General features: G+C 39.8%; 1 protein-coding gene across 3 annotated transcripts in view; it reads left to right on the forward strand.

Moving 5' to 3' along the window:
• Positions 1 to 15795, forward strand: part of Su(fu) (suppressor of fused) — a 132984-nt gene that overhangs the window by 97691 nt on the left and 19498 nt on the right. For all 3 annotated transcript variants that reach the window (XM_070080531.1, XM_070080530.1, XM_070080532.1), the window contains one exon: positions 6077 to 6284. In XM_070080531.1, the coding sequence (XP_069936632.1) occupies positions 6077 to 6284 (208 nt within the window). The remainder of the gene's footprint in view (positions 1 to 6076; positions 6285 to 15795) is intronic.

Below are 15795 nucleotides of genomic sequence, written 5' to 3' on the forward strand. Positions count from 1 at the left end.
TATAAATGGAAAACAGGAATAAATTAAGGGGATGTAAGTAGTGTGCGAAAAATATCTGGCTTAGACAGGACTCGCAACAATGGCTTTAAGTTGAAAAAATTCAGATTCAGGAAGGATATAGGAAAGCATTGGTTTGGTAATAGTTGTGGATGAGTGGAACAGACTCCCGAGTGCCGTCATAGAAGCTAAGACGTTCTGTAGTTTTAAAAAGAGGTTAGATAAATACATGAGTGGGTGTGGGTGGGTGTGAGTTGGACCTGACTTGCTTGTGCTACTAGATCAGATGCCGTGCTCCTTCCTTAAGTGAATGTGACCTGACCTGACTAGGTTAGGGCATTGTCTTAAACCAGTAGGAGAATTGGACCTGCCTTGCATGGGCCAGTAGGCCTGCTACAGTGTTCCTTCTTTCTTATGTTCTTATGTTTTAGCAACTCCATACCTCCTAATCTCCAAGCTATGAATTCTCTGCATAATATTTACACCAAACATTGCCCTCAGACATGACATCTCCACTGCCTCCATGCTTCACACCCATATAAGTGTGTTCATACCACTGTACTCTCATACATTCCCCATTTTGTCTCCACAGATGTTTTGCATGGGTAATATTCTTTGTCTCCACAGATGTTATACATGGGTAATATTCTCTGTCTTCACAGATTTTTTGGATTCTATGTTTTCTAATGCAGAAGGAAAAAACTGGAAGGAAAACATATCAGAATTATATATACTGTAGAACACAATCTGCACAGAAAGATATGATGTCAGCTGCTGGACAGACTTTTGATCAATGAAACAAATGGCAACACATGGTTGATGTCTGGACATTTGTACTTTACTCACAAGTGGAACTGTGCAGCTTCTAGAGTGGGTTCATCCACCTTTGGGCCAAACTCTGCACTGTGTTCAGTGAAGCTCAGATGATAGTGTATGTGATGGATAATACAGTTATGTATAATAATGTGAAGCTCAGATAATAGTGCATGTAATGGATAATACAGTAATGTATAATAATGTTAGAAGAGGACATTGTTTTACTCTCCTCTAACGTTATTATTCAGCACATCAGAGCTTCAATGAGCATAGTGCAGAGTTTGACCCAAGGAGGGCTGAGCTCATTCTAGAAGCTTCATGGCCCAATTTGCAATTGATGTAGAAATGTTCAGACTTCAACTATCTGTTGTCATAGTTTTCATAGATCAAAAGTTTATACTGCAGCCAGCATCATAACTTTCCATGCAGACTGTATGTAGATGCCAAATTTTTATTAATTTATTCTGTAAAATTTGATAATCTGAGTAGTAAAGGCAGTTAAATCATTGCCACTACTGCAGCCTCTCTGCCTTTCCTAATGTACTGTACAGTGGAACTTCAGCATGCGACCTTAATTCATTCCAGAAGGCTGTTCGAGTGCCGCTCTGTTTGAGTATCAAACAAGTTCTTCCCAACCAGTTTTCTGTTTGGTTGGCTGTTATCACTAATCTTTGTAGGCCCCATGGTGACTTATTTATACAATACCAAAAAACACCAAAAAATGCAAAGAAACACGAAGTAGTTTACAGTGAAGTTCTGGCAGGTTGTATTTGTTTGGTGGAGTGCTGAGCTTTGTTCGAGTAGGGAGCTGCTCGTATACTGAGGTTCCATTGTATTCATTGGTCAAAGTTTCATTTGAGGATTTTTTTTTTTAAATCCTGCAAATTGTGCCTTTAACTCTTTCAGGGTTTCCAACGTACTAGTACGGCTTACGCACCAGGGAAATTGACGTACTAATACGCCTAAATTCTAGTGCCTTCAAATCTAGCGAGATAAAGCTGGTAGGCCTACATATGAAAAAATGGGTCTATGTGGTCAGTGTGCACAGTATAAAAAAAATCCTGCAGCACACAATGCGTAATGGGAAAAAAAAACTTTGACTGTGTTTTTGGATTAAAACAGCGACTTTGCAATGTATTTTCATATGGTGTTTATGGTTGTATTCTAGTTTTCCTGGTCTCATTTTATAGAATGGAAGACATATTACAGAAATTGAGATGATTTTGATTGGTTTCAAAATGAAAAGTACCTTGAAATTGAGCTCAAAGTAGCAGAAATGTTCGATTTTTACCAAAGTTCAAAAGTAAACAAATCATGCCACATGTCCAATACACATCAACTAGTGAGTCTAATATTCTTTCACAAGTGCACTGATATTAGTTATACCATTTCTGCACTAATGCAGTAGTCTGCATAACAGTAAATCTTCTATTTTTTGTGAAAATTCAAATTCAAAGTGGAAAGCAAAAGAAATGTAAGAGGGGCCTGGGGACGTGACTAATGAACAGAAGAAATGTTATTTTAGTACCAGGAATGTCTGTCTTGTTTATTCTGGACCCTGTTTGGAAATTGGCATCTTTTGAAATTTGTGTGAAATTGGCAAAATTTCTAATTTCTGACCACTTTATTGGATAGTTGAAATCGGTAAATGGGTGGTTTCTTGTACTCATCGATAAAATAAATGGAGTTCTAGCAAAATAGTTATGATTTTTATCGACTAGTACACTGGAATTGGCCGAAAATAGGGCTCACAGTGGGCGAAATTGCCGATGCATAAACATCATTGAGACTGCTAACTTCGCGAGAGCATAATTCCATAAGTTTTCCATCAAATTTCATACTTTTGGTGTCATTATGATCGGGAAAAGATTCTCTATCTTTTCACAAGAAAAAATAATTTTTTTTCCAAAATATTTTCGACCCTGAGAACAAGTTTAGGAGAAGGCCTCTCGACCCTGAAAGGGTTAAGTTGTGTATACTTTCTCAGAATGTGTCCATGTGAATTCTACTTTATAATGCTACTCTGTAATGAATATTGCTCTCTTGAGTTATGTTTACTGGTTTAGAAGCTCAGTAATTACTAAAGCAGGTGGTAACTTAGTGGTAGTATGTTTGGCTCGCAAGCGAAGGAGCCCATGTTCAGTCCTGGATAGGGGGAAAATCTTTCTTATTCTTTCAATGCACCAGCCTTATCCCACCGAAGCAAGGTAGCCCCAAAAGAAAAAGAAAAGTTTCGCTTTATAAATTTAGTAATGTATACAGGAGAAGGGGTTACTAGGCCCTTGTTCCTGGTATTTTAGTCACCTCTTACAACATGCATAGCTTACGGAGGAAGAATTCTATTCCACTTCCCCATGGAGATAAGACGAAACAATCAAGAACTAGTAAGAAAAGATGTAGTCCCTGTTCACAAAAAGAAGAGCAGAGCAGAAATCAGCAATTACAGACCAGTGTCACTCCTGTCAATCACTGGTAAGATCCTTGAGACAATAATCTCAAGACAAATGGCAGAGTTTTTTGACTACCACTCACTACTTTGTGATCGTCAATATGGCTTCAGGAAAGTATACTCTGCTGCTGATCTGTTGTTAAACCTCTCCACTAAGTGGCATCAGTCACTGGATGAATCCAAAGTCAGCCAGGGTGTTGGCACCTGGAGAAGAAGTTGATATCCTTGGGGTGAAATTTGACTCCAAACTAACCATGAAAAACCATGTTGTAAATCTTGCAAACAAGGCAGCCAGGAAGCTTACAGCACTTTGCCGTATCTCGCATCTGCTTGACAGTAGGGGTTGCAAGATCCTGTACGAGGCACAAGTACGCTCACACCTTGAGTATGCTCCACTTTCTTGGTTTGCCTGCCCCCCCTCTCATCTGCGACTGCTTGACAGAGTAGAGAACAGAGCAAGACATCTCATCTCTCGCCTGGACCCATCCTGGATAGATCTGTCATTTCAGCAGAGCCTTCAACATAGGAGGGATGTGAGTGGCCTTACTGTTATGTACAAGGCCAATATTGTCAAAATACCACACTTGGATCCACTTCGAGGACAGTGTGAAACAAGCTTTTATGCCACAAGACGGGCAGAAAGCAGCAACTTCACTCTGGCTGTACCCTTCTCCAGAACATCACTCCATCTGAGATCATACATACCCAGGATGACTCGAGTGTGGAACACATTCGTACAGCATAATGATGTCAACGAGATAAAGTCAGTTGATCAAATGAAAATGCTGGCCCACAGATGGCTCCAACTTCATCCTGTTCCCTACTTGTATGTCTCATAACAATAAAAATGCTTTCAAATGAGCTGATGTAGGTAACAGCTCTTAGCTTGCCAATGAAGTTAGGAATCCTTAACCTGTAAATAGCTTGTCAATAAAGCTAGGGATCCTTAACCTTGTCAAACCCTGTGTAAAAAAAAAAAACAAAAAAAAAAAAAACAGAGGGGTGTGTATGTATATGCTTGTACATGCATGTGTAGTGTGACCTAAGTGTAAGTAGAAATAGCAAGACATACCTGAAATCTTGCATGTTTATGAGACAGAAAAAAAGACACCAGCAATCCTATCATCATGTAAAACAATTACAGGCTTCTGTTTTACACTCACTTGGCAGGACAATAGTACCTCCCTGGGCAGTTGCTGTCTACCAACCTACTACCTAGAGGGGGAAAATATATGGGTAAATCTCCTAACACCTAGTAATAAGTGTTAGAAGATAAGGTGGATCAGAGCCTGGGAAGAGACCCAGTATGCTCAAGCTTTGTGACTTTATGCATGTAGAATTTATCTATAATTTGTTTACTTGTGTTTGCTAATATGCTTATTCTCTTATTCGGTTTAGCACTTTTTGATTATAATAATAATAATTGTTCTCTTATTATTACTCAGAGATGTAGTTGAGCTGCAATACAAGGTGTGCATTTTAACCCTTAAACTGTCCAAACATAGATCTGTGTTGACGTGCGTAGTGCTCCGAACATAGATCTACTTTCTTTTTACATGTTTTCAAAATTAAGGTCGGAGTGCTACGCGTGTGAACGTTTGGACAGTTTAAGGGTTAACCCCTTGACTGTCGAAACCCCAAATCCTGAGGTGTCTCCTGGTGTCTAAAAATTTTTGAAAAAAAAAAAAAAAATTCTAATGAAATGAAAGATAATCTTTTCCCGATGGTAATGACACCAAAAGAACGAAATTTGACGGAAAACTTACGGAATTATGCTCTTGCAAAAATAAAAAAAGGCACAATACCGTGATTGGAACGATACACAAATAACCCGCACATAGAAGAGAGAAGCTTACGACGACGTTTTGGTCCGACTTGGACCAAAACTGGTGGAATTACGCTCTCACGAAGTTAGCGACCTCGGCGATATTTACGAATCAGCGATTTCGCCCACTTTGAGCCCTACTTTCGGCTAATTCCATTGTTCCAGTCGACCAAACTCACAGCTATTTCTTTAGAACTCCATTTGTTCTATTGATTGAGTACAAGAAACTGCCCATTTACTTATTTCAACTACTCAATAACGTGGTCAGAAATTTGCAATTTGGCCAATTTCATGCAAATTAAAAAATATGCCAATTTCAAAATAGGGTCCAGAATGAACAATGCAGACATTCCTGGCTCTAAAATAACATTTTCTTTGTTCATCAGTCACGTCTCCAGGCCCCTCTGATATTACTCTTGCTTTCTATTTTGAATTTTTATTCAAACAAAAAATAGAAGATTTACTGTTACGCAGACTACCATAATATTGTAATAATTGTATAAATTATGTCAACCCATTCGTGACTGCATATTAGAATGGCTACTTGGACATTTATTGGAAAACGACATCATTTGTTTACTTTTGAACATTGGCAAAAATCAAACATTTCCGCTACTTTGAACTCCATTTCAAAGTTCTTTTCATAGTAAAACCAATCAAGAAAATGAGAATACAACCATAAATACTATATGAAAATACACCACAAAGTCGGCATTTTAATCCAAAAAAAAACGGTCGGAGTTTTTTTTTTTCTCATGCACTGCGTGCTGCAGAATTTTTTTTATATGGTGCACACTGACCACACAGACCCATTCTCTCACAAGTGGGCCTACCAGCTTTCTTCTGCTTGATTTGAAGCCGCTAGAATTTTTGAGTATACCTCAAACACGGTGGCTCGTAAGACGTATATATAAGACCAAAACAGTTGAAGGGTTAAATAGCATTAATTTCCTAATCATGTATTCTTTGTTAATTTTGTTTTTGTACAGGGGACGGTTGAAGCATGGTCGACACTTCACCTTCAAATCCGTTGTTGACATTGGGGCCGTGACGCTTGTCCCGCCTGCTGTGGCTGGTGCATTTGTTGATGCCACTTGTCCATATGCCAGTCGTGGTCCCTGGCTCCAGATTTTTATCCCTGATGATTTCCTTCCTGTGATGGCAGTAGACTTGGCAGATTTGGCAGATCCTGAAGAGGTAAGAGTTACGACTGAATTAATAAAGCAAATGCTTAAGGAGGGGCAAATGAGATCACTTTTTTTTTTTTTTTTCAGATTTCAATGAGATTTTGAAAGTGGATTAAGCAGCATAAAAAATGTATAGACTGTGTTTGTTTTGACTGTTAGCCTTCAAGTTAGATAGAAAAACATAAATTAGGCACAATTTTATGGATCATAAAACTTTCCTTTTTCTACTAAATTGGGAAGATGTACAAAGCTCTAGTTAACATCAGATGAAAGATGAAGGCTAGATTATTGTTAACCTCAGCCGTTTCAGCGATAATGTCAGTAGATTCCATAAAGGAAATGTTGAAGTTAATTTTTTTTTGTGGAAAAAAATAATTAAAAACAAAGCTGTAAATAATATCACAAATATTCCCCGGGTGTTTGTAGAACCATCATTTCTCAATAACTTGTGCAAAAATCACAACAATCCTATTATTACTTATTGCAGAAAATGGAAAACAATGTCACTAACTTGTTTGTGTGTGTTTTTTTTTTTTTGTTTAGTGTGAAACTCTATGGTTACAACACGCCAAATCTCAGTGTGTTAACATAAGAACATAAGAAAGGAGGAACACTGCAGCAGGTCTGCTGGCCCATACTAGGCAAGTCCTTCACAAAGCTATCCCACTAATAGAATATTTGCCCTCATAAAAACATAAGAAAGAAGGAACACTGCAACAGGCCTACTGGTCTGTGCGAGGCAGCTCCAATTCTCCCACCGGCTTAAGCCAATGCCTTGACCTAGTGATGTCAGACACATCACTGAAGGGAGGAGCACTGCATCTGACCTAGCAGCACTGAAGGGAGGAGCACTGCATCTGACCTAGCAGCACAAGCTTGTCAGGTCCAACTCATACCCACCCACACCCACTCATGTATTTATCCAACCTATTTTTAAAACTACACAACGTCTTAGCGTCTATGACGGTACTCGGGAGTTTGTTCCACTCATCCACAACTCCTTCCTTGTTGACAGCCTGCAGGCTACTAAGGGAGACACTCACTGCGCTCTACATTTTAGCCAGCACAGAAGTTTCCATGTAGAGTACAGTGGACCCCCGCATACCATACGCATCGCATACCATACAATCCGCATACTGGTCGCTTTGATCGCAAAAATTTTGCCTCGCATACCGCCCAAAAACCCGCTCACCGCCCTTCGTCCGAGACGCATCCAATGTGCGGCCTGAGCCATGCTCACATGTTCCGCCGGTGGCATTGTTTACCAGCCAGCCTCCGTGGTAACATCCAAGCATACAATCGGAACATTTTGTATTATTACAGTGTTTTTGGTGATTTTTTCTGGAAAATAAGTGACCATGGGCCCCAAGAAAGCTTCTAGTGCCAACCCTACAGCAATAAGGGTGAGAATTACTATAGAGATGAAGAAAAAGATCATTGATAAGTATGAAAGTGGAGTGCGTGTCTCCGAGCTGGCCAGGTTGTATAATAAACCCCAATCAATCATCGCTACTATTGGTGGTACAGCTGCTGCTGCACTGTCAGCTGCTGCTGCTGTTGTACCACCATCAGCTGCTGCTGCTGCTGTAGCATCGTCTGCTGCTGCTGTAGCATTGTCTGCTGCTGCTGTAGCATCGTCTGCTGCTGCTGTAGCATCGTCTGCTGCTGCTGTAGCATCGTCTGCTGCTGCTGTAGCATCGTCTGTTGCTGCTGTAGCATCGTCTGCTGCTGCTGTAGCATCGTCTGTTGCTGCTGTAGCATCGTCTGTTGCTGCTGTACCACCGTCAGCTGCTGCTGCTGCTGTAGCACCGTTGTTGGTGTGGCTTATTGAGAATACCAAGAAACAATTAACCCCAGAGGATTTGCCACCCAGGATAACCCAAAAAAGTCAGTGTCATCGAAGACTGTCTAACTTATTTCCATTGGGGTCCTTAATCTTGTCTCCCAGGATGCAACCCACACCAGTCGACTAACACCCAGGTGAACAGGGAAAAATGCCTGGAACTAGTGCTCATATTGGTGAATTTAAAGCCAGCAAAGGTTGGTTTGAGAGATTTAAGAATCGTAGTGGCATACACAGTGTGATAAGGCCTGTTCTGGAAGAAAATGCCAAACAGGACCTACAGTACTCAGGAGGAAAAGGCACTCCCAGGACACAGTGTCTCATCAGTCATTGCTGCATCTTCAATAAAGGTAAGTGTCATTTATTCTTCATTTAGTAGAGTAGTACATGCACAATATATATTGTGCATGTACTACTCTACTATTGTGCATGTATCCTTCTCTTTGTGTGTAGGAAAATGTATATTTCATGTGGTAAATTTTTTTTTTTCATACTTTTGGGTGTCTTGCACGGATTAATTTGATTTCCATTAATTCTTATGGGGAAAATTCATTCGCATACTGAACATTTCACATAACAACCAGCCCTCTTGCACGGATTAAGGTCGCTATGCGGGGGTCCACTGTATTTAGAATGACACAATCATAAAAATCTTAATTTTTGGAGGAAAAAGAAAAACACTAATTGCCAACATGTCCACTTGCTGCCAGCAAGAACAAAAAAATTACATTTAATGAAAAACGTACTTAGAAATATGATAGAAACAAGCTGACTACATCAGTATGTTGCCAGAATTATGCACTTTTTTCACTAAGAAAACATTTTTTCCATAATTTTTCAATCTTAATTTCCTGATTACTGAAAAATGGCTCACCCCTCCCTTAAAACATACATCTTAAGCAAAATTCTACGTACAGTGGAACCCCGGATTTCATTCGGTGCACCATTCCCCTTTTTCCCTTCATGAATTCTATGGTTAACCTCATACTTCATAAACCCATCCGCTCACAAGTTAACTCCCAAATATCTGAAAACATTTACTTCTGTACTCCCTCCCTCCATTGTGACATCCAATTTTTCTTCATCTAAATTGTTTGATACCCTCATCACCTTACTCTTATCTATCATCACTTTCAACCTTCTACCTGTTTACATGTTGTGCACTTTTCACTGAAACCTTTTTTTTTTTTTTTTTTTTATATTGCTGTGGGGAAGATATTTGATTTTTGATGACATTTAACCCCTTGAGGGTCCGTGCCGTAGATCTACAGCTTTACGTTGAGAGTCCAAACCGTAGATCTACGTCATGAGCTCAGCTCACTCTGATAAGCTGTGAGCGGTAAATTTTGGCCTTGATATGAGAGAATACATCTATGTGGTATGTGTGCATCACAAAAAACAAATCCTGCAGCAACAGTGCATAATGAGAGAAAAAAACTGAGGCCGTAATTTTTGATTAAAACCGACTTGCAGTGCTTTTTCGTATGTTTTTTATAGTTGTATTTGCGATTTCTTGGTCTTATTTGATAGAATAGAAGATATATTACAGAAATAGAGATGATTTTGATTGGAAATGGCTTGAAACTGAGCTCAAAGTAGCAGAAATGTTAAATTTTTGCCGATGTTCAAGAGTAAACAAACGACCTCACACGTCTAATACACTCCTGCTGGTGGGTCTAATATACAGTCACAAATGTGCTGATATTATTTATACAATTATTACAATATTGCATAACAGTAAATCTTCCATTTTTTGGTTTGAATAAAAATTCATTATGTGAATAAAAAATCAAAATGGAATTCATTAGTAAAGCCTGAAAATGTAACTAATGAACAGAGGAAATGTTAGTTTAGTGCCAGGTTTATTCTGGACCCTATTTTGAAATTGGAGTACAGTGGACCCCTGCATAGCGACTTTAATCCGTGCAAGAGGGCTGATTGTTATGCGAAACGATCGGTATGCGAATGAATTTTCCCCATAAGAAATAATGGAAATCAAATTAATCCATGCAAGACACCCAAAAGTATGAAAAAAAAAAAATTTTATCACATGAAATGTTAATTTTAATACACACAAACTGAAAAAGGCATGCACAATTACATGACACTTACTTTTATTGAAGATCTGGTGATGATTGATGGGATGGGAGGAGGGGAGAGAGAGTGTTAGTGTTTAGAAGGGGAATCCCCTTCCATTAAGACTTGAGGTGTCGAGTCCTTTTCTGGGGTTACTTCCCTTCTTCTTTTAATGCCACTAGGACCAGCTTCAGAGTCACTGGACTTCTTTCGCACAACATATCTGTCCATAGTGGCCTGTACCTCTCGTTCCTTTATGACTTCCCTAAAGTGTTTCACAACATTGTCAGTGTAATAATCACCAGCACAGCTTGCAATAGCTGTGTGAGGGTGATTTTCATCCATGAAGGTTTGCACTTCAAGCCACTTTGCACAGATTTCCTTAATCTTTGTAGTAGGCAATTTCTTCAATTTCTCTCTCCCCTCCTTCGAACCAGTTTCCTCAGGTCTGGCCTCTTGCTGTTGAAGTTGATCTATCAGCTCATCAGTGGTTAGTTCTTCATTGTCCTCCTCCACCAACTCTTCCACATCATCCCCACTAACCTCCAACCCCAAGGACTTTCCCAATGCCACAATGGATTCCTCAACTGGCATAATCCTCTCAGGGTTAGCCTCAAACCCTTCAAAATCCCTTTTGTCTACACATTCTGGCCACAGTTTCTTCCAAGCAGAGTTCAAGGTCTTCTTAGTCACTCCCTCCCAAGCCTTACCTATAAGGTTTACACAATTGAGGATATTAAAGTGCTCTCTCCAAAACTCTCTTAGCGTCAGTTGAGTTTCTGAGGTCACTACAAAGCACCTTTCAAACAGAGCTTTTGTGTACAGTTTTTTGAAGTTTGCAATAACCTGCTGGTCCATGGGCTGCAGGAGAGGAGTGGTATTAGGAGGCAAAAACTTCACCTTAATGAATTTCATGTCCCCATAAAGTCGCTCTGCCACGTCTGTAGGATGACCAGGGGCATTGTCTAACACCAGGAGGCACTTAAGTTCTAATTTCTTTTCAGTTAGGTAATCTTTCACATTGGGGGCAAATGCATGGTGTAACCAGTCATAGAAAAAGTCCATAGTGACCCATGCCTTACTGTTTGCCCTCCACAGCACACACAAATTCTCCTTGACGACATTCTTTTGCCTGAATGATCTGGGAGTTTCAGAGTGATACACTAATAAAGGCTTCACTTTGCAATCACCAGTAGCATTGGAACACATCAACAAAGTAAGCCTGTCTTTCATAGGCTTATGTCCTGGGAGTGCCTTTTCCTCCTGAGTAATGTAGGTCCTGCTTGGCATTTTCTTCCAAAACAGGCCTGTTTCATCACAATTAAACACTTGTTCAGGTTTCAGTCCTTCACTGTCTATGTACTCCTTGAATTCCTGCACATATTTTTCAGCTGCTTTGTGGTCCGAACTGGCAGCCTCACCATGCCTTATCACACTATGTATGCCACTATGCTTCTTAAATCTCTCAAACCAACCTTTGCTGGCCTTAAATTCACTCACATCATCACTAGTTGCAGGCATTTTTTTAATTAAATCCTCATGCAACTTCCTAGCCTTTTCGCTTATGATCGCTTGAGAGACGCTATCTCCTGCTACCTGTTTTTCATTTATCCACACCAATAAGAGTCTCTCAACATCTTCCATCACTTGCGATCTCTGTTTCGAAAACACAGTTAAACCTTTGGCAAGAACAGCTTCCTTGATTGCCTTTCTGTTGCCCACAATAGTAGCGATGGTTGATTTGGGTTTCTTGTACAACCTGGCCAGGTCGGCGACACGCACTCCACTTTCATACTTATCAATGATCTCTTTCTTCACCTCTATAGTAATTCTCACCCTTATTCCTGTAGGGTTGGCACTAGAAGCTTTCTTGGGGCCCATGGTCACTTATTTTCCAGATAAATCACCAAAAACACTGTAATAATATGAAATGTTCCAATTGTATGCTTGGATGTTACCGCGGAGGCTGGCTGGTAAACAATGCCACCGGCGGCACATGTGAGGCTGGCTAAGGGCGCACATTGGACGCGTCTCGGACGAAGAGAGGTGAACGGGTTTTTGGGCGGTATGCGAGGCAAAATTTTTGCGATAAAAGCGAGCGGTATGCGGATTGAGCGGTATGCGATGCGTACGGTATGCGGGGGTCCACTGTATTTTGAACTTTGCATTAAATTGGCCAAATTACCAATTTCCGATCACTTTATTTTGTAGTTGAAAGAGTTGACTTGGCGAATTCTTGTGCTCAATCGATACAATAGAAGTAATACTAGTGAAATAGCTAAGAATTTGGTCGACTGGAATAACGTAATTGGCCTAAAATGGGAGTCAAATTCTGCAAAATTGCCGATGCGTAAATATCACTGACACATCAAACTTCGCGAGAGCATAATTTCGTCGGTTTTCCATCAAATTTCTTACTTTTTATTTTATTACCTTCAGAAAAAGATTCTCTACCATCTCATAAGAAAAAATAATAAAATTATTTTTTGAAAATTCTTGGACACTGGTGCACACTTTGAAATTTGGCCTCTGGACACTGAAAGGGTTAAATTTCCATTTGCTCGTTTTTAATGCTGTGTTTTCAATGTAAAAATGGTAGAGGCTGAGTCAGCCGTCTACTAATCATGGAACAGATGTATCATCTACTTGTACCCAACTAGAACAGGCAGCACACTCCACCAATATTCAAAACTCTAAACCTACTCACCATACAAAACATCCTTACTTATTACTGCACCTACTACATTCATAGAATACTTAACTCTGATATAAACCCTCCCCTCAAACGTCTCCTTACCAACCTCAACAGAACACATGACCATAACACAAGGCACAGATCACTCTTTGATGTTCCCAGAGTCCATCTCATGCTATGCAAAAACTCAATGCACATAAAAGGCCCTAAAATCTGGAATTCATTACCTGTGAATATAAAAAAAACACTGTCTGTTTATAAATTCAAGTCTCTTCTCAAAAATCACTTACTCACCCACAACTAAATAAATACTGAATAATTGTATCTCATAAATTGTATCTCGTAAATGTTTCTCATTATTGTATCTCATAAATGTCTAACCTGTGACCCAATCAAACTTTATTTTTTAATTACATTACCTAACAGAATACTCCATTCTACTGAATGCTCAGCAACACGGTAAATAACCATATGACCTGTCTTTGTAATACTCATTTGTGCTAAATTGTTATCTGTTTACAATAATGTTTTTCTTCTTCTTCTTTCTTTCAACACACCGGCCGTATCCCACCAAGGCGGAGTGGCCCAAAAGGAAAAACGAAAGTTTCTCCTTTTACATTTAGTAATATATACAGGAGAAGAGGTTACTAGCCCCTTGCTCCCGGCATTTTAGTCGCCTCTTACAACACGCATAGCTTACGGAGGAAGAATTCTATTCCACTTCCCCATGGAGATAAGAGGAAATAAACAAGAATAAGAACTAGAAAGAAAATAGAAGAAAACCCAGAGGGGTGTGTGTATATATATGCTTGTACAAGTAAGAGGGAGGTGAAAGTGTATAAACTAAGGGAGGAGGAAGTTCGGGCGAGATATAAGCAACTATTGGCAGAAAGGTGGGCTAGTGCAAAGATGAGTAGTGGGGGGGTTGAAGAGGGTTGGAATAGTTTTAAAAATGCAGTATTAGAATATGGGGCAGAAGTTTGTGGTTATAGGAGGGTGGGGGCAGGAGGAAAGAGGAGTGATTGGTGGAATGATGAAGTAAAGGGTGTGATAAAAGAGAAAAAGGTAGCTTACGAGAGGTTTTTACAAAGCAGAAGTGTTATAAGAAGAGCAGAGTATATGGAGAGTAAAAGAAAGGTGAAGAGAGTGGTGAGAGAGTGCAAAAGGAGAGCAGATGAAAGAGTGGGAGAGGCACTGTCAAGAAATTTTAATGAAAATAAGAAAAAATTTTGGAGTGAGTTAAACAAGTTAAGAAAGCCTAGGGAAAGTATGGCCTTGTCAGTTAAAAACAGAGTAGGGGAGTTAGTAGATGGGGAGAGGGAGGTATTAGGTAGATGGCGAGAATATTTTGAGGAACTTTTAAATGTTGAGGAAGAAAGGGAGGCGGTAATTTCATGCTCGGGCCAGGGAGGTATACCATCTTTTAGGAGTGAAGAAGAGCAGAATGTAAGTGTGGTGGAGGTACGTGAGGCATTATGTAGAATGAAAGGGGGTAAAGCAGCTGGAACTGATGGGATCATGACAGAAATGTTAAAAGCAGGGGGGGATATAGTGTTGGAGTGGTTGGTACTTTTGTTTAATAAATGTATGAAAGAGGGGAAGGTACCTAGGGATTGGCGGAGAGCATGTATAGTCCCTTTATATAAAGGGAAAGGGGACAAAAGAGATTGTAGAAATTATAGAGGAATAAGTTTACTAAGTATACGAGGAAAAGTATACGGTAGGGTTATAATTGAAAGAATTAGAGGTAAGACAGAATGTAGAATTGTGGACGAGCAAGGAGGCTTCAGAGTGGGTAGGGGATGTGTAGATCAAGTGTTTACATTGAAGCATATATGTGAACAGTGTTTAGATAAAGGTAGGGAAGTTTTTATTGCATTTATGGATTTAGAAAAGGCATATGATAGAGTGGATAGAGGAGCAATGTGGCAGATGTTGCAAGTATATGGAATAGGTGGTAAGTTACTAAATGCTGTAAAGAGCTTTTATGAGGATAGTGAGGCTCAGGTTAGGGTGTGTAGAAGAGAGGGAGAATACTTCCCGGTAAAAGTAGGTCTTAGACAGGGATGTGTAATGTCACCATGGTTGTTTAATATATTTATAGATGGGGTTGTAAAAGAAGTAAATGCTAGGGTGTTCGGGAGAGGGGTGGGATTAAATTATGGGGAATCAAATTCAAAATGGGAATTGACACAGTTACTTTTTGCTGATGATACTGTGCTTATGGGAGATTCTAAAGAAAAATTGCAAAGGTTAGTGGATGAGTTTGAGAATGTGTGTAAAGGTAGAAAGTTGAAAGTGAACATAGAAAAGAGTAAGGTGATGAGGGTATCAAATGATTTAGATAAAGAAAAATTGGATATCAAATTGGGGAGGAGGAGTATGGAAGAAGTGAATGTTTTCAGATACTTGGGAGTTGACGTGTCGACGGATGGAATTATGAAGGATGAGGTTAACCATAGAATTGATGAGGGAAAAAAGGTGAGTGGTGCGTTGAGGTATATGTGGAGTCAAAAAACGTTATGTATGGAGGCAAAGAAGGGAATGTATGAAAGTATAGTAGTACCAACACTCTTATATGGATGTGAAGCTTGGGTGGTAAATGCAGCAGCGAGGAGACGGTTGGAGGCAGTGGAGATGTCCTGTCTAAGGGCAATGTGTGGTGTAAATATTATGCAGAAAATTCGGAGTGTGGAAATTAGGAGAAGGTGTGGAGTTAATAAAAGCATTAGTCAGAGGGCAGAAGAGGGGTTGTTGAGGTGGTTTGGTCATTTAGAGAGAATAGATCAAAGTAGAATGACATGGAAAGCATATAAATCTATAGGGGAAAGAAAGAGGGGTAGGGGTCGTCCTCGAAAGGGTTGGAAAGAGGGGGTAAAGGAGGTTTTGTGGGCGAGGGGCTTGGAC

Source organism: Cherax quadricarinatus, unplaced genomic scaffold, assembly GCF_038502225.1.
Source record: "Cherax quadricarinatus isolate ZL_2023a unplaced genomic scaffold, ASM3850222v1 Contig561, whole genome shotgun sequence".
Classification (NCBI taxonomy): domain Eukaryota; kingdom Metazoa; phylum Arthropoda; class Malacostraca; order Decapoda; family Parastacidae; genus Cherax; species Cherax quadricarinatus.